Source organism: Balearica regulorum, chromosome 2, assembly GCF_011004875.1.
Source record: "Balearica regulorum gibbericeps isolate bBalReg1 chromosome 2, bBalReg1.pri, whole genome shotgun sequence".
Classification (NCBI taxonomy): Eukaryota; Metazoa; Chordata; class Aves; order Gruiformes; family Gruidae; genus Balearica; species Balearica regulorum.
Window position 1 is genome coordinate 18,126,369 of NC_046185.1, and position 22,630 is coordinate 18,148,998.

Below are 22,630 nucleotides of genomic sequence, written 5' to 3' on the forward strand. Positions count from 1 at the left end.
TTATTAACCATACTTTCTATGGTTAAATTATTTCATATAAAACTCTTGGCTTGCAGTACATGAATGTTAAGTTACTTCACATGAATAAATAACGGACTTCAAAATCTTCCTAGACGTTTCCTTCTGCTGTTCATTCTGCGTTTTATGTTTTTCAAGGCTTCCATGGCTAGTTATAGGTGTCTTGAAGGTAAAATCCAAAGGAAATGGTAGAAGAACTGAAAAATCTGAATTACATTCTATTTTTCACCAAAAAAAAAAAAAAAAAAAAAAGGAAATCTCTTTCTTCCCCTCTTCTTCCTCAAAAAAAACCCCTAAAACCCCTGAAACTCCTGCAATGAAAGCTAGAATGATTGTCATCATACTAGTGTAGTCAGATCTTAATGTAGTTGCCTGATTTTGTGGAGAATTCCTGTCTGTCTTATGAGAATGGACACGAGAGTCTCTCCTACCTGATGATCATTGGATTGATGACACTAACCTGATCAGCTGTAGAACTTTGCTGAGTCTTTCTCATTGAGAGACAATCTCACACAATGGTTTCCTGCTTTCTGCTTCCTATAGTTATGCCTACCTCCTGCTTATTTAAACATGGCTTTTCTCCTTTTTCATTTATCATTTAGCTGACTTGACATGATCCATCACTTAGCACAGTGAAATGGGGTCTCCAGACTTGGGAGTTAAGATGCATGAGAAGCTTGCATTTCTTGTTTCTTAGTGCATACTTGTTATCTTTAATCAACATAGAGACCATTTCTCTAGTGAGAGACTTCTCTTTCCCTGTCTTTTAAAGAAGATTGTAGCTTCTGAATAATGTTTCTTGCTTTTTTTTTTCTTCTTTTTTTCCTCAAAACTAAATTAAATATGGTATTATAATTCCTTTATAACACGTGATAGAAAAACATCACAGCTAAATCATAGAATCATAGAATCACAGAATCATACAATGGTTTGGGTTGGAAGGGACCTTAAAGATCATCTAGCTCCAACCAGTCTGCTACAGGCAGGGACACCTTCCACTAGACCAGGTGGCTCAAAGCCCCATCCAACCTGGCCTTGAACACTTCCAGGGATGGGGCATCCACAACTTCTCTGGGAAACCTGTGCCAGTGCCTCACCACCCTCATAATAAAAAAATTTCTTCCTAACATCTAATCTAACTCTACCCTCTTTTAGCTTAAGCCCATTACCCCTTGTCCTGTCACTACACACCCTGATAAACCGTCCCTCACCATCTTTCCTGCAGGCCCCCTTCAGGTACTGGAAGGCTGCTATAAGGTCTCCCCGGAGCCTTCTCTTCTCCAGGCTGAACAACCCCAACTCTCTTAGCCTGTCTTCACAGGAGAGGTGCTCCAGACCTCTGATCAGCTTCGTGGCCTCCTCTGGACTCTCTCCAACAGCTCCATGTCTCTTCTGTACTGGGGCCCCCAGAGCTGGATGCAGTACTCCAGGTGGGGTCTCACAAGAGCTGAGCAGAGGGGCAGGATCACCTCCCTCGACCTGCTGGTCACACCTCTTCTGATGCAGCCCAGGACACGGTTGGCTTTCTGGGCTGCAAGCGCACACTGCCGGCTCGTGTTGAGCTTTTCATCAACCAACATTCACAAGTCCTTCTCCTCAGGGCTGCTTTCAATCCATTCTCTGCCCAGCCTGTAGTTGTGCTTGGGACTGCCCAGATCTATGTGCAGGACCTTGCACTTGGCCTTGTTGAACTTCATGAGGTTCCGTAGGCCCACCTCTCCAGCCTGTCAAGGTCCCTCTGGATGGCATCCCTTCCCTCCAGAGTGTTCATCACCCCACACAGCTTAGTGTCTTCAGCAAGCTTGCTGAGGGTGCACTCAATCCCACTGTCCATGTCACTGACAAAGATATTAAAAAGCACCGGTCTCAATACTGACCCCTGAGGAACAACAGTCATCACGCATCACAGGTGCTGGCAGCAGCGTGAGATGAGCAGCACCTGAGGACAGATTCTGTATCTGACATGAACTACAAAAATCCTCCACCTTAGCCTGGCCAGGGCTCCACTGCCTCTTACTCACCTTAGGCACAGCAGCCAGGTGGTCCTCCTGGCTATCCTCCCGTATCTACTGGGCCATACCAGCCAGGCCAGCCAGGTTATTGAGGTTATCCCCAGTACAGATGGCAAAATGCACCTCTGCCTCCAGGATCAGTGTATGCAGATGGGCCTAAAGCCATAGTGTATGTCATGGAGGAGTGGCAGAGGGACGACTCAGGTTAGAGCACCTGTCTGCGTGCTGGACTGCACTCTGCTGCTGCTGTCTCTGGGACATGCAGAGCCACCACCCATACCTCTCACTGAGTACTATGTGAAATATTATGCCACCAAATACAGAGTAAAAGATATTTTATTTTTAAATAACATTACTACAAAGCAATGAAGGCCAAGATGAACATAAATTCAGAAATAGTTTGCAGCCCTACTTCAGATCTCAAGTTTAGACAGGTGACTTTCAGTCTTTCATGTTAGTTGACAGGGGATAGAAAATGATTGGAAGTGAATCATTCTTTAGACAATACTTAGTCATGCATATTTAAAAAAAAAAAAAATACATCACACCCCAAATTCTTCAGTTAAAGTGATTTGATCTTTATTTGGACTAGGTAATTATTTTTAATGAGTTTCCCAAGGGCAGGTTATACCTGATACTCATGTTTATATTTCTGTCCATTTTTGATAATTTTGAAGCAGGTAATTTTTGGAATTGTCTTCAAATTATGTTATGGTTTGGTTTTAATAAAATTCTTTTTAAACACTAGAAAATAAACTGAATAAACACATGCCAAATGGGTAAACAACAATGACCCCCAGAAAACACAGGAATAATGAACTTTTTCTAATGATCAAAATTTCCCTTTTTGTGACATAATCTCAGCTGGTCAGGTATCAGTCACTGATGTATTACAATATTTCACATCTGATTTAATAAAAACAAGTATCCTGGCACAGAAAGAGAAAGGAAGAGGATCTATATTCTACCTCTACTACTGGCTGCACCATACTCCTGCCTGACTTAAGGAAGTAGCTTGGTTCACTTAAACTTAAATTGATCATAAAGCTGTGGACTCAAAACCCCTTATATGAGCTTGCTGCTGTTTCATATTGACCACTTTCTGCCAGTAGGTGCCGTTTGTAAGTGCTTTCTGATGTCTCAGCCATGCTAATCACATTAAATCTCTTCATACTGTGTATGATTTAAAGACAATGATAACTTTTGGTTACCTTCTCAGATTTTACCTCAATTTTATTAAGAAATACACAGCCAACAGTGAAAAAAACCAGTTACCACAAATGATATCTGGACCTTTCTCTTTCCAAAATGATCAGTTTTAAGTCACACATTTATTCACTTTCTCCAGTGTTATACTGATAGGCAGGAAGGTGCTTAAGACAAAGCTGGAGGCAACAACAATCTTGAAATACCTATGAAATGTAGAAATAGACCTTTGAATTTTGCTTACTATATGCTATAATTGCTGAGTAAATATTTTATAATAAACCATTACAACACAAATATAGCTTATCAATTCTATATTTACAGTTTTCCCAGTATACAGCTGTAGTTATGTGTGCTTGTTAAGTTATGTCTCAGCACTTGCTTGAATTTTCTATACATAGATTGCAACTCAATTCAAAATGGGTAACAGCAGCGGAAGTCACAAGGAACTTTACTTGGCTCAATGGCAAAATGAAGTTCATTGAGTATAAGAAAAAGATTTGATAAAAGTACCAATGTGATTGATAGAAACAATTATTTGGATTAAGTTTGTTAGTTACCTGTAGCAATACCAAAGAGAAGACTTGAGTGCTGCTAAATATTATTTTAAAAATAAGCAGAGCTAGTAAAAACATTAATGTTTGATTTTCTGGAGACTGGAGGAAAAATGATGGAGATAATTTGGCATCTCACTTATGGTTCCTCCTAAAAATGGATAAAAATCTTTTGAAGTGTCTCAGTTTTAAAATTACTTTTGTTTGAACTTTTTAAAATACAACATCCAGTCTTTCCCTTCAAAAAGAAGTTTTCTTTTTAAAAAAAAACTTTTCTTCTTGAAAAGAGCGTATGATAACATTCTGAGTTGGCAAGGTGGAACTGCCTTTTTTAAAATCAGTGAAAAAAGAAAATTCAACAATTTGAAGAAGTCACGTTTTTAATATATTGTTTTTAAAGTTTTAAGGGTGTATAAATTGGAAGAATTATAGGTGCCTAGCTTCATCCTTTATAACAAAATATACATGATAAAGATATTGTAGAATGTATGGCAAACAAATATAATCTAGTAGCAACACGTTGGAATATTTATCCCAAAATGTCTAACCTGGATAATGAACCAGAACGGGTTCTGTTTCTCTTTATAGGTGTTCCAGTACCTACAAGTATCTAACTACTTCCAGCTTTTTACCTTTACAGTCCTTAAAACATTTTCCCCTCTGTTGCTAGTAATGGTGATAAAAAATTAAGATGTAAATGTTTTGTAGGGACTAAGGCCAGAATTAATCCAAACTATTCTTTTTTCTTTTCACTGTTTACTTATATTGAAAGTGTGATGTGAATGTGCTGCACAGACTTTTGAACTTTAGTGCAAAAATAACATTCTTGAGTTGTTCTACTAGCGTGACTTTAAAAAAGAATAATTTTTGTGATTCAGTATATGTGTTCTGGAAAGTGTTGCTTTGAATCAGTTGCTCATTTATTTCAAAAACGTAAAGATGCACTGAATGTTCATGTTCTTAAGAAAAATGAAACATTCCAAGGTAAGTAAAACTTACAGAGGTTTATCAACAAAATTAATTAATAAAACACATTATATAGCAATATGCCTAGAATTATAAAGGAGGACATTGCACTGAGAATTTAGATGTGTATTGGGTAGGGGAGAGCAGAGAATTTGAAAGTGTATTCAACAGCAGAAAAACAGTTTTGTTCCCTCATTGCTAGAATTTTTTGACGAATATATGTATTGTTTGTGTACCTTCATAGTCTCTTTATATAGAGAGAATTACATTTTTTATCCATTTACTGCTATAATGATATGAAAAATAACTATCTTTAAACACCAGGACAGCTAATTAAGTGATCAGAGAAATCAATCAAAAAATACTGTTTTTATTTAAATCTTTTTGAAACAACATATTAATGTCTATTTTTTTCTCTTTTTTTTCTCTTTTTTTTTCTTCCTTTTTCATTCTGTCTTTTTTTTTTTTTTTTTCCTGTCTATTGTTGTCTCTTACTTTTTCTCCTTCCTGTTTGGTCAGTGGTTTTTGGTCAGTTTGTGTTTTTCCAGACATCGCTCCATGATGTAGTTGAAGTATATGATGGCCCAACTCTGCAGTCATCTTTGTTGTCCTCTCTCTCAGGATCTCATTCAGGTATCCTTTAATAGAACTGTCATTAAACTATTATTTATTTTTTATGAACATAAAAAGATAATATAGTCAGAAAAAAAAAGAAAAAAGTGATTATTATATTTACTTAGATTCAATTCAGGCAAATAAATATATGAAATGACAATTTTGAATGAAAAGCCTAATCAGTCAAAACTCTTTACATTAATGAATAAAATGAAATAAAATTGAATCTATTTAGTTTAGATTTTTTTTCTTCTGATATTTAGCTACTATAGTGAGTGTTTGGGGCTTCTTACTCTGTGCCTTTATGATTTTTTATCTAGTGAGCAATCTGAAATGGTTATTATATATTTAAAAGGGAAAGCAGTGTATATTTGTAGCAACATAAAACTGTATAGATTATGTGCACATTGACTCAATTAAAAGAGGTATGGGATTTGGTTTTGGTTTTGGGGGTTTTGTTTGTTTGTTTGTTTTTGTAAAACAACAGATATTCCTAATAACTGACATGCGTTTTAATCCCCCTTTTCTAGAACAACATAATAATGCCAGCATAAAGTATTGAAATCACACATATATAGCAAAGTTTACAGAAGCAGAACAGGGTTTTGGGAGGGTTATTTCTAGCGACAAAGATCTTGACAGGTATTTTGAATGCTTCTTTAGTAAAAAGTGGTTATGATAGCTTTGTATTTGCTTTGTTTGAGTAGGTGAATCCCTCCCATTGAGCTCAGGTAACCAGATCACGGTTAGATTTACTTCAGTTGGACCAATAACAGCTAAAGGATTTCATTTTGTTTATCAAGGTGAGAAAACCTGGAAAAATGTGTACATTTATTCTTCTCATCACAAATTGTAAATCACCAGAAAGGAACAGATTGAGAATGTAGAGGAAAGTAACAGCTTGTTAACGATATAATAAGTTTCACAATTTCTGCGTGTTTTGAAAAATGTTTAGGACCTTTCTTTTATCTGTATTTTAAAGCTTAAATCAAATATTTAAGAAGCATAAGAGAGATTCCAAATTTAACAAGATCGTTATACAAAGCAGCTGATTCTGGTTGACTAATGTCAAATCCATCTGACTGCTCAAACTGGTTTATCTCTCAATTTAAATATTAATAACTGCAAGTGTTATTACCTGTGGGTGAATCAGTGATCTTACTGTTAATGAGATACTTCTCTTGGTTTACATTATTTGCCTTTTCATGGGTGAAATGCAGAAATGGTTATACAGCAATACTTGCAACTGCAATTCATTCTTTCCCTAAATTTAAATCCTGAGTTGACAGTCAGAATACACATTTAGAAATCCACAGGAATAAATGTAAATATCAATATGATACATAAATGTTATTTTGAAACCACATATTAGCTGAATATCTCACAGTAGTATTTCTTTCCAGTGTCATTTTAGAAAGGTTTCAGTGTGGATTTTATGTATTGCTTTTAATCTCAGCAAGGATATCAGAGCTATGCTCTTCTAAATAGTAACTCAGACATCAGAAGTATGCTATCCATATTGTGAAGATTCATTTGAGGATTATGAAAGTGTTCTTAACTGGCAAATAACTGAATGTTACTTCCAGTAATTTTGAATATTTGTGGTTCAAAATCTGTATTCCTCCACCAAATCTAAAATTAAGAATCCATAATTGTTTGTATATTTGCAGCTGTTCCAAGAACAAGTGCAACACAGTGTAGCTCTGTGCCTGAACCGAGATTTGGAAAAAGGATTGGAAACGAATTTGCAGTTGGGTCATTGGTTCTTTTTGAGTGCAATCCAGGCTATATCCTCCATGGGTCAACAGCAATTCGATGTGATACGGTACCAAATGCATTGGCACAGTGGAATGATTCACTCCCTACATGCGTTGGTGAGTTCGTGAGGCTTTTTAATAGAACTAATTACTGCCTAAAGTGCAGACCATTCTCTCTAGCTGAATGTGTTCCTTCTTTGTAATCTCTACAGTATTTTATTCTTGCTTACTTTTTTACACTTTCTTCTTCATTCAAGGGTAAGATTGAACTCCCTTTTCTATTCTAACCTTGCTGTGACATTTCACGAGTTTCATGAAGATGCTCTGCTGCTATAAATTATGTGTTAGCTTCTTTTACATTAATATCAGTGACAGTCCCTGGCTGTCCCTTAATCAAGACTCAGAAATATCAGTTTGTGCCCTGCCTGCTTGCAAGACTAAGATGCTCTCACCTTGCAGATGTCTAACAAGATACTGCAAGAACACTCCTATATTAAAGATTTAGAAACAGTTACGCTAATAGTTCATTGCTTGTCAGAAAAAGACCAGTAATTTTTCAGATCAGAAAATATAGTTTGTCTGGTTCTAGTCACACAAGATTAAATTCTCAAAATTAAATTCTTAAATTAATGTGCATCCATTGACACTTATAAAGCTGATTTGCACCAATTGGAAATCTGGTGATTGTAGTGAAAAGCCCCACGGTAAAGAGATAAAATTCGAATGTTACATTTTTCCATAGGTTTATGTCAAGGGCAAGTATGGGACATTTACATATTAAGTTTTATTAGAGTTTGGCTTGGGTTTTATATAGAAAAAAATCAGTTGTTTATAAACTAAATAAAATGGGTTATCATTTGCACAGATGTTTTTGCAATGCCATCAAACTTTTCCACGTGTAACATCTGTTGCAGTACTGACTGCATTATACATTAATTTTGTGCAAATTGAATACATTGAAAACTATTCATTTTGAGGATGAAGACATCTGAAGAATTCCATTCCCATCCAAAACAGTAAATATATTTATGAGTTAAAGTTACTTTACTTTTCTTGAAATAGAACTGAATTTTTATAAAAATGATCCTAACCCATTGCAAAAACCACATTATGATGTTGTCTCTAGCATAAGCAGAGTTTTACATGAGTGCAGGAAAGAGTGTTGAAATAATTATTTTGGCCAGTGATCACAGTATGTTATTGGTATTTTAGTATATGTTTTAGTCTGTGGAAGAGAAAGCTATCTGTCTCTAGGCAAGTTGAACTGAGAAAGGGTTACAGGACACCTTATGTGTGAAAATCACTGTGCCGATAAAGGTGGTAAAATATATATGAGGTGAAAATTGTGTTGAACTAAATCAGTTTAATAATTGAAATGGTCGACATGACTGTATTAAATTGCTTTAACTCTAGTGAATGCTTGAAAATTTCCTTACAGATAGCAGACTTCAATTGTTCTGTCTGTTCATCCTTTTATGAATAATCATTTAAACACTTTAATTGACACTGAACTTTAGTTTATCCATGTCGTTCCCAATAGATTCTATCAATTATATGCCACATAAAATGTAGCTACACTATTCATTATTAAGATAAGTTTCATTCTCCTCACTATTTTCTAAATCCTCATATTTGTATGGGATGAAATCCATTCAAAACTTAGTAGAGTTGCATGGTAGTGATACATTAGCTTCCAATGGTTTTGATAAACCATCTCATCAATCTTTTCCTTCAATTTCTTAAATACCAACAGAATATCTGTATCTAGGTTAAGCTGTAATATTCTTTGTCCCTGTTAGAGCATCTCATGATCTAGACAAGATCCATTCAAGTTGAAACTTCAGAAGAGAAACTTGATGGTACTGAATGCCTGTCCTGTATTATGCATAACACTTTTATTAATCCATGGGCATGGATATGATGAGTGCAGTCTTGCAAGCATTTAGCAATTTCTTTACTAACGTGATAGATCCATAGTCTGTAATGCGATAACTCACACAAGCAAAGAGAACAGTCAAGGAGTTGAGACAGGTGCTATTAATTATTTAGACAACAACAAAGTAGCAATATTAAGAAAGAATGTATCTCTTTAATGACACATTTTTATCTTTTATACTAATTCAATACATAACTGTTCAAACTCAATTCTTAGCCCCTAGAAATAATGTTTTATTGTTGGAAGATTGCTAGGAGACAATGGAATGTATTTCACTTTGTTAAAGGTCAAAAAAAATAAGGGGAATGTAAGCATGATTCTGTCAGACAGAAAACTGACATAGTTCTAATTTTCAGTTATTCTTTTTTGGTCATTTAAAAGAAGGTTTTTGATATACAAGATTTTGTTTTCCTGAGGCAAATATAAGTTTTTTAATGCAACAAAAATTTACAAAAGTTTTCAGCCATGGTATGCTGAACATTGTGTAAGCTTTTATAATAACTTTTTCTCACTTCTGAAGCTTCATATTTCTTTTCTTGCCTTGTGCATTTCCTTTCAGTGCCCTGTGGTGGAATTTTAACAAAGCGCAAAGGGACCATTTTGTCTCCCGGTTACCCTGAGCCTTATGACAACAATCTGAATTGTGTGTGGAAGATCACAGTACCAGAGGGAGCTGGGATTCAAGTAAGTATACTTGCTATTTGCTTGTTATCATCATGTTTAAAACTGTTTTTCCTGATGCAAGAGCATGAAAAGATCATTTATTTGTGTATTTTTCCATCTCAGTAATGATTCTCACAATGGAATTTATTGCAAAACTTTTTATTCATGCAGTTGTTAAAATGATAAGATTTACAAAAATCTTAAAAGATACACTTGTAACTTTTTACTTAGAATAAAATCACTAATAATTTAAAATATGTTATTTCAATATGTCAGTGATTCCTTGTAAGACAGAGAAATTACAGATGCTTTCCTGTGATTTTTTTTCCTCTCCCAAAATGGATAAATCTCCTCTAACAGAGTGCAATTAAGTTGGTTGCTTCCATGGACAGGTTATGTATGTTTTCCTAGAAATGCCATTATTTATGGAAGTTCATTGTGATATAAAGATGCTTCGGTGTGTTTCAACATGTGATGGGAATTGGTCCTTTAAAATACTGTCAGAATTCTCATTTACTAAAATTTAGATTAAGAACTTCATGGAACACATAGCAGGAAAGTATCCATTAAGCTAAGTCATGTATATCTCACCCTTTGGACTTCACTAAAGAAACTGACAGAAATCTGCTTATTAGAAAGACAGCTGAATTTAATAAATCAGGATTTTTAAGCCTCATCTGATCAAATTCATAGCAAAAGACATATCAAGAAACCATGGTAGCAAGTTTTCTCTGTCTATCCTTGGTTCAAAATATATCTGCTGTAGAAAATGAATAAATAAAGAGCTCAGTTTCTGTAGGTAAAGATTTAAAAATGAAAGTCAGGAAAACCATTGTGGACAGTTTATTAAAGATGTATTTACTGTTTGCTTTTTTCCTAGTTCTACCAATATTTTTTTGCTCAGATGGTGAATACCATCCTTCCTTTCTATTATCAGTTACTGAATAAGTTATTCATTTGTACTTACATAAATGTAATGACAACAGGGCAGATTAACGAGCATACCTGTATGATTGTAATTACATCTGTAGAACATTTAATATTGTCACTGAAGCAGGATAGTCATGAAGTGTGATATTCATGCTTCATGCTTTGAATCCTGTCTGATTTTCAGGGCTAGGTCTGAGAAAGATAAAGTCTCTGGTATAGTAAACTGAATACAGCTGATACGGGATCATTAAGACAGAGTATACATCAGAAGTCATCATACCATTTTTACTGTGTTATTTTTAACAATGAGCTTAGCTTTATATCTACTAATGACATAAAAAAAAGGCATCAGAATCATTTTGGGTTTGTTTTTTTCACTTCATAGGAAAGAAAAAAAATGAATATACATACATAAAAATGTAATTATTACTGTGAAAATCAGCTACTTGAGGCAACATTTGAAAGCTTGGGTGACTGATTTTGTCCAAAATGAGAACGCATGCAAGTGCGGATATTCAAGATACTGTGATAGCTAATGCTTTTGTGTTTATGTAAATGCATAAAATATCTGGACATTTTTCCTGACCAATATTTATTCCCTCAAAGTAACAAAGACACTTTCCCAGCTTTAAAGGAGATGAAAATAATGTATCAAGAGTGCATATTCCTCTGTGAAATGTGTAGATGGAATTTTAAACTATTTAGGTGTAACAACTATTAATGTGTATGATTACATTGCTGAATTTGTTGAAACAGTGTGATCAGATGTAAATGCTGAGCTGTCTCATATCAAATTGAAAAGCAGACATTTAAAAGTAGATTTAGGTAAATATGAAGTGTGCACCAAAAGCCTGCCTTTGGGCACTTAACTTAAATACCTTATATCAGGAAATTAATGTACCATGGTACCTTATAAAGTTAAGGCAGAAAGGCACCTCAAGTAGATAATTCAAAACATCTAATATAGACTCTGGCTCTGAATCACTGCCTGAAGGTATGTCTGTCTATTTAATGACTACATGGGGAGGTTAGTACAACTAGCATCAGTTGCACTAAAATAGATGTTTTAAATTAGGTGTTTTATGAGAAATATAAAAAATGTAGTCAGCAGCAATCTGTCCCTGAAAACACGTAAAAATCATTAGATAATTTGAAATTTGTTCTGAAGGTTTCCTAGGTGCCTGCACTTTCAATTCTATACGTCTTCAGAAATATTCCTGACAGAGACAACACCCATAAGTTTCATCTAAATCCCTTGTGAACCAAAAAAATAAACAGGCATGTCTTAAAGTTTTCTGAGAGGCCAGATCCAGTGGGCCTTCTCCAAGTATCTAAAACATCAGGGCCTTTCCATTGATTCACTTTAAAAAAATAATAATAAAAAAAAATAAATTAAAAAAGTATCTATAAAAATATATAGTATCTGACCGATTCCTACAACAAGGTACAATGTTTAAGGACCCCATCCAAGAAACAGGTTGTCAAATTGAACATTGCTTTTACCTAGAAGTTCCAAGTCATATATTTCACCTAGAAAAATAACTTCATTACCTAGTTGTACTGGATTTGGTGTTTATTTCTTCTGTTGAAGCTATTCAATTTTGGAAAAAAAATAAAAAATAAAAGGAAGAATAATTGAGGTGGAAGAACAGTAAAAGAAGCATAATTCTCTAACTTAGTGGCTAAGTTACCTCTTTTTGAGGGTGGTTGGGGTTTCATCAGTGCTTCTGTCACTCTTTAAATGCTTTTCATTAAAGAGTTATTTCACTAAACCAGAAAAATGTCAGACCCTCTCCCCTCCAAAACAGGAAAAGGAACCTGGCATTTCTCTACTTTATGGGGAGTGTTTTCACTATATGAGAGCAGATATGTCCTCCCACTTGCAGTCTGTCTGCTTACCATTTTGCACCTCCTTATGAGTGGAAGGATGTTGTCACCTCTGGAAGGAATGAAGTGAATGGTCTGCTTTTAGCTTGTAGCATGCTGGTGAGTGCTACTCCTCAGAAGATGAGTCAATGATGAAGGCAATCAAACACAGGAGGTTGCTCTTACCTGGAGGTAGAATTGAACATGGCAAGATAGACGAAGCAGTGTGCATCACTGTGGGACTGGTTTTAGCCTGGGATAAACCAGAGAGAATCGCAAAGAACCAGCAGCAATTGATGATATCATGTTCTGCCTTCCCCTCAATGTCCTCCAAATAAGGGAATCATATTCTATACCCAGATGATTTTCATGGTTGTGTGACTCGTCAGAGGTAATATGTGGTTGTCACTAAGGGTCACAGGATTTAGAAGTCTGAACTGGCAATTAAATAAAAAAAAATATTGCAACATAATTTTATTCACTTAATGATGATTTTCCGTTCTCTTTGACAATGTGAGCGAGACACAACTTTTCATGATTGAAAGCAGCAGAGGCTACAATTTACAGTCGCCTTTGTGCTTGAATACACAGGGAAAGAAATTCATGTTCTTTACCTCACATTTTTCTTCATAGGTGCAAGTTGTGAGTTTTGCCACAGAACACAACTGGGACTCCTTAGACTTTTACGATGGTGCTGACAACAATGCTCCAAGGCTTGGAAGTTATTCAGGTGACTGAGAGGATTTTACAATAAGTGTGTCACAGATTCAACTCTTTTTTGTAAACACACAGCTCTTTCTAGTTCTTCTGTGTATGTCTGTGTGTGTGTATTTCTCCTATAATTAACAGCAGGTAGTATTCTTTCTGTTTTAATCAGTATCTGATTAAAATCAGTCATCAGGCTTTCAGAAAGCTGAATATTTGAAAATGTTAGAAATGAGATAATATTCAGAAGCTCCCAAACTAGATAGCTATTAATCTCATATTTTGCCCACTCTTACAGCATGTCCAGAAATACAGACCTCTAAAAGAGATGCCTCTTGAAATTGTACATAACTAAAGGATGCATTCTTTATGCTTATTTTAGATAACTGAGACAGTTCTGTTTGCCTTACTTTTTCTTATTTTGTTTTGTTTTCCTTTATTCTACTTCATTCATGTGTACAGAATGAGAACACAGACAAGATTGTTGTTTTGACTTGTGCTGAAACACAAATACATAATCAATCACATTTCTAAGAATAGCCCTACAAAATATGTTCAGAACTGCTTGATATATTTGACTGTTACATTTGAAATTATTCCAGTTACAGGATTTGCTCTTGCTTTTATGAAAACCCTAGTGAATATTTCTCCTTTTGTGGATAAAAGTATGTAATATAAACTTATATTAGACCTTGCTTCCCTGAGTGCCTGCAGTTCAGGTCTCTGATATTGTGGTGCACTGAAAATGTAATAAAACTTTTATAGGGATAGATATTTGATAGCATCCATGATGACAAAATATGGTGGAATTGGTTATGCGACCTTTCTCTCCCCTTCCCATCCTCTCTTCCTCCTTTCCCCCCCTTCTCATTTTCTTTTTCTCTCTTTTTATCCACATACACATTTACGTATGCATTGAGTTCAGTTTCTGTGCATTTCAATATTTTGATTTCTCTTTTCAGGAACAACCATACCTCCACTTCTCAACAGCACATCAAATAATCTGTACCTAAATTTTCAGTCTGATATCAGTGTTTCAGCTGCTGGATTTCATCTTGAGTATACAGGTAATGCAGAAATGTTCAATTAATTAAGAAAGCTTACTGGTTCCAGACACCACCTAACCTATATGAAAGAGAAATATTCCGTCCTATTGGACATAATGAGCTACATAACATTGGTAAAATCCTCATTTAATTCCAAGTGAGCAAGATCAGACCTGAAACCTGTGCTGTAAGGACTGGGAAGTTTAGTTTGTCTTGCATTTCCCTTTAATTTGCATTTCCCTCTGTCCTCCTTCAGTGAGGTCTCCTCTTGCTCTGGCCTTGTTCCTTTTCTTGGTGCTTACTGCCTCTTCTTAAATAGGTTTTCAGAGGCACATCTGGTTGGTTCAGAGGCACCACAAACTCCTCGGGTGGGTGCAGCTGTGTCCTGCACTGCGTCCAGGCTGGAACCGGCTGTGACCAGTACAGATCCTGGTCTCTTCACACAGATGCCGCCCCTGCAGCCCCACACCCCACCACCCCCTGCCAAAATCTGCAAATTACGCCCAATACAATCATATATGTACTATATAGTGTGTATTTTGTATATGTGTGTAGGACACGAAAATTAGTCACTCTCAGTGAAAATGAGAGAATGAATAAACTGAAAATAGCAGCTGTGCTTCTTAACTAATGACATATGCTCACAGGTTGGTGAGAACACAGCAGAATTATTTAAAATGTTTTTATTATTGCTGAGTACCTCACCAGTGGTAAAGGCTGTAATTACAAACATACTTTCTGTCTGAATGAGATTGCCTTAGCTGACTGACAGGAATTCTAGCAATCACTAATATTTTGTTGCAGATTTTTTTATATATTTTTTTTTCTTCCCAGCTGTGCAGTTCCCTCTGCTTATATTGGTTCTGGTGTCTGATCTGCATAATTGTGTCACGGTTATTTCTTGTCAGTTTTACAGTATGCAAATCCCATGCTCTGGTTGCCTGATTACCCAGTCGGAGAACACAGCCTTGCAAAATTGCTGCCTGATCACTTGTCTATAACTAAACATTAATTACAGGTTAGAATTATCCTGCCATTTCCTTGAAATGCAGATACTCTCTCAGCTGCTTACAACTTCAGAGGGGAAAAAACCTGTAGAAATTTATGAAAACAAAGTAAAATGAGACTGAATCCAGTGAAAGTGAAAATACCTCTGTGTATTCCTACATGTCCAAATAACTGAAATGCGTAGTGTATTGCTGGTATACAACTTTCACCTCTAAATACATAAAGAATTCACAGTATATCATTTAAAGTATTTGTCCATGCCAAGAACAATAGCTATATATTTGTGTATGGATTTATACAAGGGTGTATGTGTGAATCTGTGCAAATGTAATATGTTTTCTGTGTGAATGTATAAACCCAAAGTATAAGCTGAAAATTTGTGATTCAGGAAATAATATTGATGTCCCCCAAATACATACCCAATTAACCAGTAGCTTAGTGAAATACACTGTTTCACAAGATTAATGACTAATTAACTTCTCATGTGTAGGCAATAGAGAGATGTAATTAAAACATCATATAGACTTTGGGATGAAGTGAGAAAATTGCAAAACAATATTTAAACCTGTAATCTTTATTGGAAACAAATGTAAACTTTAAGGGCAAAAAATTTGTGGCAAGAGTTGAGTTTGGACAGTAAACTATGATGACTTCTGAATTAAGATTTTCTGTGATACGTGATATATTTTATAAACGTATGCTCTAAAATAAACGTAAATTATTATGCATGTGTGGGAATTATCAAAGTATAATTAAAAGTATTCAAAGTACAGAATAGGATTAAGTAACCATAACAACTCCATAAAATCTGTGGAATGCACAATCTATAAATTGTTAATAAGAAAAAAAAATAGAAAATACTGTCAAGATTATTTTGAAATTTAAAATAGAGGTACATTGTAACTAAATTCCTATACTGCAAATTGCAAAATAATGACATAAATGTGGAAAAATGTAAAGCATTAGGCATCCCTGTTTGTTTAGCACTCTGACTCACGCCACGGAGCTAAAGCATGGTTTCAGAGCATGCAATCTGGATTCCTATCACACAAAACTAAATAGGAGTGTATACTTCAACACCTCAGCTAGTGCCTTCAGCCACTGATGGACAATCAGTTTATAGGACCAGACTAACTAAAGCTAATAATAATAAAACCCTTTAGTTTAGCACTTAGTGTGGATCTTGAGACCTAGGCACCAGCTGCTTCGTTCCATAGGTCCATGACTATTACTTCCCACTACTTGCTAAGACAGACATAGTCTCTATTACCTATGGACGGGAGGAAAGTTTTATGATTTACTTTTTCTTTTACACAGAGTCACAGAATGGTAGGGGTTGGAAGGGACTTCTGGAGATCATCTAGTCCAACCCCTCTACTAGAGCAGGATCACCTACAGCAGGTTGCACAGGATGGCATCCAGGAAGGTTTTGAATATCTCCAGAGAAAGTGATCATCTCTTTGCTTAATTTTTTTTTTGTTGTTGTTTTTTGTTTTTGGTTTTTTGTGGTTTTTTTTCAAGAAGAGTCTATGGAAAATTCTGCATTGGGCTGAATCATGAATTAGATACAGGAGATTAAGCTAAGGGACAATACTTTCTTGTCATTGCTAGGAAGTAAGACAACAGAAAATGTGTCTTCTGCATCTTCTGGATTTTTGTCTCTTGTGGTTATCTGCAAGAGAGAGACAGGAATTTTTGTCAGGATTCCAGAACTCACAATATTGCTGTATTTCTACTAAAATTTCTCCAGAAATGCATTGCTCAGAGTTTGCGTTCCTCAGTTATCCTGATCATCTCTGACTCTCAGACAACACTTCCTGCTCTAAAAGATGTGATCATGTTTTTAGAGACACTAAATAGAAAGTAATGGCCACATTTTAATGTCAGTATTTCGTACATTTATTGCATTTCACTGGAGCCTATACTGACAGAGGTCAGGATGAGGAGTCAGATAAATTAAAGTCTTAGCCTTTGAAATATCAGTGCACAGTTCTCATTGAAAGTCAAATCAGAGTTAAATATTTCGATTAAGTAATTTTCAAATGAGTTAGCCATGAACATTTTTTGTTCAAGATGTAGTGCATATTCCAAGTCTATTTCACATATTCTAGGAGACACAAGTCTGAGAGGAAGTGCATCCCTCTTCACAAAATGAACACTTTTTCATCTCAACAACAGGTTTCTGTAAGAATGTTTCATTCTGTTTAATTTCCAATATCTCTTTTTATCCTTTATTAATAGGTTTTTTACACTGTCCATTCTGGCTTATCTTAAAGATAAAATAAAACAAAAAGAACTTTATTTGTTGAAGAAATATTTTAAGACCAATTACATGATACTCTGACATAAGGAACTAAGTATTCGTATTCCAAAACTGAATAGTGGTCTTATCAATAATCTTTTTTCTAGCACATTTTTAGTTCTTTATTGAATCCTTAAATTCTTATTATATTCATAACATGCAGTTTATGTATTCTAATGGATACCTTAAATATGAAAATACATTGCATTGAAAATATATTGCATCAACTGACGTACATCAACAAAGAGCACCAGAGAATGGTTTGTTAGATACCTACATAATGTTTATATATTTTATGCCACTATAAATCTTAATTTAGTCCTCATTTTCTATAACTAAACTTTTGCTAATTAGCTAATTGATTATGCTGTATAAGTAGGGGTAATATTCTTTGAGATTAGTTGAGTTTGAAATATTGCCTCATACATAATTTGTATAATACTCAATATCTATTCAAAATTAGTAAACAATAATTTTCACTCTAAAAAGAATCCCTAGAAATCCATGTATTTAAACTGTATAATGTATAATTCTAACATCATAAATTTCCATAAAATTACAGTAATAACTTTAAAAATTAAAAAGGGCTATTACTTTAAGGCTTGTGTAGTCCCAGAGTGCATTATCCAAATTTTCATTGGTAGGTTTTTGTATTTAGAGCCATAGGAGCTGTTGGAGAAGGGCTAGACAGCATCAAATAGCTTCTTTTCCTCTATATACAATTATTCTTATCTAAAAATTAGAAGATACTGAACGTATGTATGTTTTCAATGAATGCCTACGTTAAGATCTCTTTTCTTTCTAATGCCATTGGTCATGAAAGTTTAAAAATCTAACACATTATAATGAGATAGTAGTATCATGTTGTTCAAGGAACTAGTCATGCACCACAAAGGAGTCAATAATGAACAGAGTGTAGTCTATGAATACATTTATGATGTCACCTGAATAACTCTCATGACACTCCAGAGACACAAGTTCTGAACTAGCCCTCAGCTGGGAAGATGGCAAACCCTGTTAGGTTTCAGTTTGTTGAAAGACATTGTAGACATTCAAACTGTATTTTTCCCAAGCATTATTTTATTAATTGAAGTGAGAGCACAATAGGATGAATACCTGTGATCTGGTTTGAGCTCTTAAGATACCTACTCCAAGAACAGCATTTAAATGAACTCATTTCACTTTGCATGGCCTGAGTACTCACATAGTAAGGTTTTGCATTTTAGCCGAAGGGTCAGTAACTGAAAACTGAAAACTACTAACTCTTTCTTTAACTGTTCAAAATAGATTATAAGCATTCATCTGTGTAAGCCAAGAACTGCTGTTCTTTTGCATTTGTACTTTGTATGAGAGCTGGATCATGGTGTAGATATTCTTTTGGTTTTTAGTTTGAGAAAAGTAAGAATTTGAAAGATAAAAATATTCTGTTATGTAGAAATAGGTTGCAAAATACTTGCTTACATGGCAAATATGGGATCATTATGGGATCAGTACATGTGTGATCAATATATACAGAAGTATTGTTATAGACAGAGGAACATTACATCCTCTTCTGTGAACCTGCAGGGACAACCCTGAAATAAATGCCAACTTTTTTGAAGTAGCAACATTCTTTTCCACACAAAGTGATGCAAGCCAGTATTTAATATCATGGAAAATGTCTTGTTGCTAAATCGTGTAAGTTCCTTAACACCAAAATATAAAAATAAAAATTAAAAAAAAAAACCAAACCAAAACCCACAAACTTAACAGTAATGAGTTAAACTATTCAGTTTGTGGAAATGTATCAGTTATTTCTGATTCCCATTAACAGATATCTACAGTAAAAAAATATATTTTTTCCTCTCATTACTGTTCTTAGCAGAAAAAATAAGGACTGCAAAGGCATTAAGGATTTTTTTCCGATTTAGGATTGGATTATATTTTATAGCAGGAGGTTTATATTGTCATGGTCCTGAGTTTTACTCCTATGAATAAAATGTAGATTCCAATTATTTTAGTTCAAATATTTTTTCTTTTAATATAGTTTTATATAAAATTTCATGCACCCAATACATTTTTAAGAACAGGAATTACAAACTAGATTATCGGTTTAATATCTTCTTTCTAAATGCCAGGCATTCAATTTTTATTTTTATTTTTGCATTTTTATAATACAACATCATAGCAAAATTATGGTAATTAAAACTATTATTGATGTATGCTTTATATATGCTATATAACATGCTTTATAAACTCCTTAGAATTTCTGTTAGCTTTCAGCTACCATATGATATAAAAATACACCATTGTAAGAGTCTTCAAATAGGAAGTTTTACTTAATGAGATTCTTACATGAAGTGATCGGTTACATTAGTAAGTTTTTAAACATGCAGAGGTTGATAGTATATTGAAGTAGTGCCATTATTTAATCCCACAAAATTTCCCTATTACCCTATACTGATGTTTAGTTGCTTAACAGTCCTGGCTTCACAAATAGTTAGGGTGTAATTCTTACAGTAGGCAAAGAGAGTAACTGAGCTGCTGGTACTTAATGTTACACATATGGTTATATTCCTGGATTTTCCTGGGTGGATGCAATGAAGAAGAATTTATTTATTTCTCTTTTTGATGACCATGAAAAAAGCATAGTGTCTCTCGGCAAACTAGCTTCTATTGCAATCAGAAATTTGAAATATTAGTGTTATAAGTCTATAGATACTTCATTAAAAATAGCAGATTAGGTGAAATTTGATGTAAATATTTAGTCATGTGTGTGTGCATGAATGGAAGAGCAGAGTCAGACCTGTGAAGGATTGAATGCAGTTACACGTTACACTGGTTTTCCTGTGTTTTGCGCTTGGTGTGGTATTGGCCAGCTTTCTCTTGAACAGATGCTGGGAAAGGAAAGTGAGGGCGCTCCCAGTTTGAATTAGGTAGGCTGTAATTAGGGGTGAGACTGGAGGTGGAAATGGATGATTGTGACCCAGGAAATAGTGGAAATTGTGAAGAGACCGAGTTGAGACTGCAGATTGTTGGGAAGTGTTTGTTGCCACACTGATTATTGCTTTCCTTTTCCTTTACTTAGGAAAGAAGGTTTTTCTCCGTACATAACAGTGGCTCCAAAACAATACATCACTTGCTTGTCCACAGACAAACTGCTGGTACCCAAGAGCTTCCTGAAACATATCAATACAGTGTGGCTATGTACAGTGTACACAGAAGTTCTATGTGAATCTAAAAACAGATTTTATGTTCCTTAGAATGTCTGAATTTCTCAATTTTTCACAGCTATAGGTTTGGACTCTTGTCCTGAACCACAGACCCCAAGCAATGGGATCAAAATTGGAGACAGATACATGGTTGGAGATGTAGTATCTTTCCAGTGTGATCAAGGTTATTCTCTTCAGGTGAGTCAAGTTTCCAATTTCAAATGGTTCATTTTAGTTCTTCAACATGGTTATGTTTGAGTCTGTCAATATGAAATGGACACTGAACTCTTCAGGAGTTGTGAACACATGATAAGCTTCGAAATATTAAATTAGCAACTATCCAAATATTCCAACAGAAGTGTATGGCTCTGTGCTTCCTCTATATTAGTGACTACAAGTTGTTATCTATTATTGATGACATCTTTGGTATTCATAGCTGAGCTATGAAGTGTTGGTAAATTAAGTTAAATCACCTGATGAGCAATTATAAATAGTTTTGTATGTGCTGGAGGAAAAAGAAAGTGAAGAGGGGGAATAAGAACAAAGGGAAAGGAAATAATTGTTTTTCTCAGTAAATCAGATAGCGTCAGTTATTTTCTTTCAGTAATTCACTGGGGGTTTTATCCAAAATGGTTTTCAAAAATGGGTGTATTTTTGCCAAGCAAATTTACTATGCTCTTGCATTAGCAAAGGTCTAACTAGGGGCAATGCAGTAATTGTGACTAATTCGCCTCTTTGAGTTACTTAGCATATATAACCAGTAGGAATCTGTCTGCCTACAAGAAATGCCTTGAAAATATTTTCAAAAATTTGTACAGTTACACTGGAGAACCAAATCCAAAACTGAGTATTGTTTCCACCTGAGACACTGCCCAAAAGGACTAAGGTTCCAACTGATAGGTTACTATTTTCAGCAACTGTGTTTTTTTCTCATGTGTGACTGCAAACTCTACAGTCTCTACTTTATCGAGCTCTTTGAGGGCATACAAAGAGAGAAAACAATCACATTACTTATGCATAGTGAAAAGAAAAGTCTTAAAGGGAGAAAATGTTTTGTATATAACAGCACATGATTAACTGCTAATGGAGTTATAGATAACTTTGGAGTAAAATAGCAACAGGATAACTTACCTGCCTTTCTTTCTTTATTAACATCAGTCTGGCCTGTAACACATGTTGATAAATGTCAGACTAACTGAAGTTTTAAAAACACTAATAATTTCAAACATTTATGTTACATAATTCTGTGAAGACCTAAATAATGGGGTCATATGTACTGCATCAAAAATAGAAATTTATTTACTTTTTTTTTACTAAAAAATATTTTTTAAAAGGATGCAGTTTATGTATTGTGATAGAAACTACATAAACTTGTTTGCTTCCAGATCTCAACTGCTGTTTGGATTTGGGACCTGTAACCCAGTTTCCTCTTCAAGACAGAGTTCCTAGTTATGCCTGCAGCCTTCTAACATTACAAGAATAACTGAAATGTTTGTGATTGCAGATCTGACAATGACTATTGAGGTTTACTTCTTATGTTGCCTGATTTTAGCCGGTCATTGGGAACAAATTGTCTTTTTTTTTTTTCTCCTTTGTTTTAATTTCATACCTAAGTACAGACAAGATACAGTAAATGGCTGAAACAAAGAAAAATCTAAAGAATATTGGAGTATAGACTGCAAAGAGACATGTAAAATCTCTTCCCTACATATTGTTTTTCTGACTTATACAGTATGACTTTGCCACTTCATTTTTTTCTCTTCTAGCAGTGAGCAGATACGCCTACTTGCACTATGGAGAAAGTGTGTTTGTTTTTCTTCTAGAAGAGAAAAAATGGGTTTCAGGTTGATGACTA

General features: G+C 34.8%; 1 protein-coding gene and 1 pseudogene across 1 annotated transcript in view; both read left to right on the forward strand.

Moving 5' to 3' along the window:
• CSMD3 (CUB and Sushi multiple domains 3) overlaps nt 1-22,630 on the forward strand; it is a 727,509-nt gene that overhangs the window by 579,723 nt on the left and 125,156 nt on the right. Inside the window, exons 32-38 of the mRNA XM_075743489.1 lie at nt 5,276-5,389; nt 6,079-6,174; nt 7,042-7,245; nt 9,624-9,748; nt 13,157-13,253; nt 14,191-14,295; nt 20,855-20,973. Of these exons, the coding sequence (XP_075599604.1) occupies nt 5,276-5,389; nt 6,079-6,174; nt 7,042-7,245; nt 9,624-9,748; nt 13,157-13,253; nt 14,191-14,295; nt 20,855-20,973 (860 nt within the window). The remainder of the gene's footprint in view (nt 1-5,275; nt 5,390-6,078; nt 6,175-7,041; nt 7,246-9,623; nt 9,749-13,156; nt 13,254-14,190; nt 14,296-20,854; nt 20,974-22,630) is intronic.
• Nucleotides 1,982-2,331, forward strand: LOC142600813 (cysteine-rich and transmembrane domain-containing protein 1 pseudogene; annotated as a pseudogene).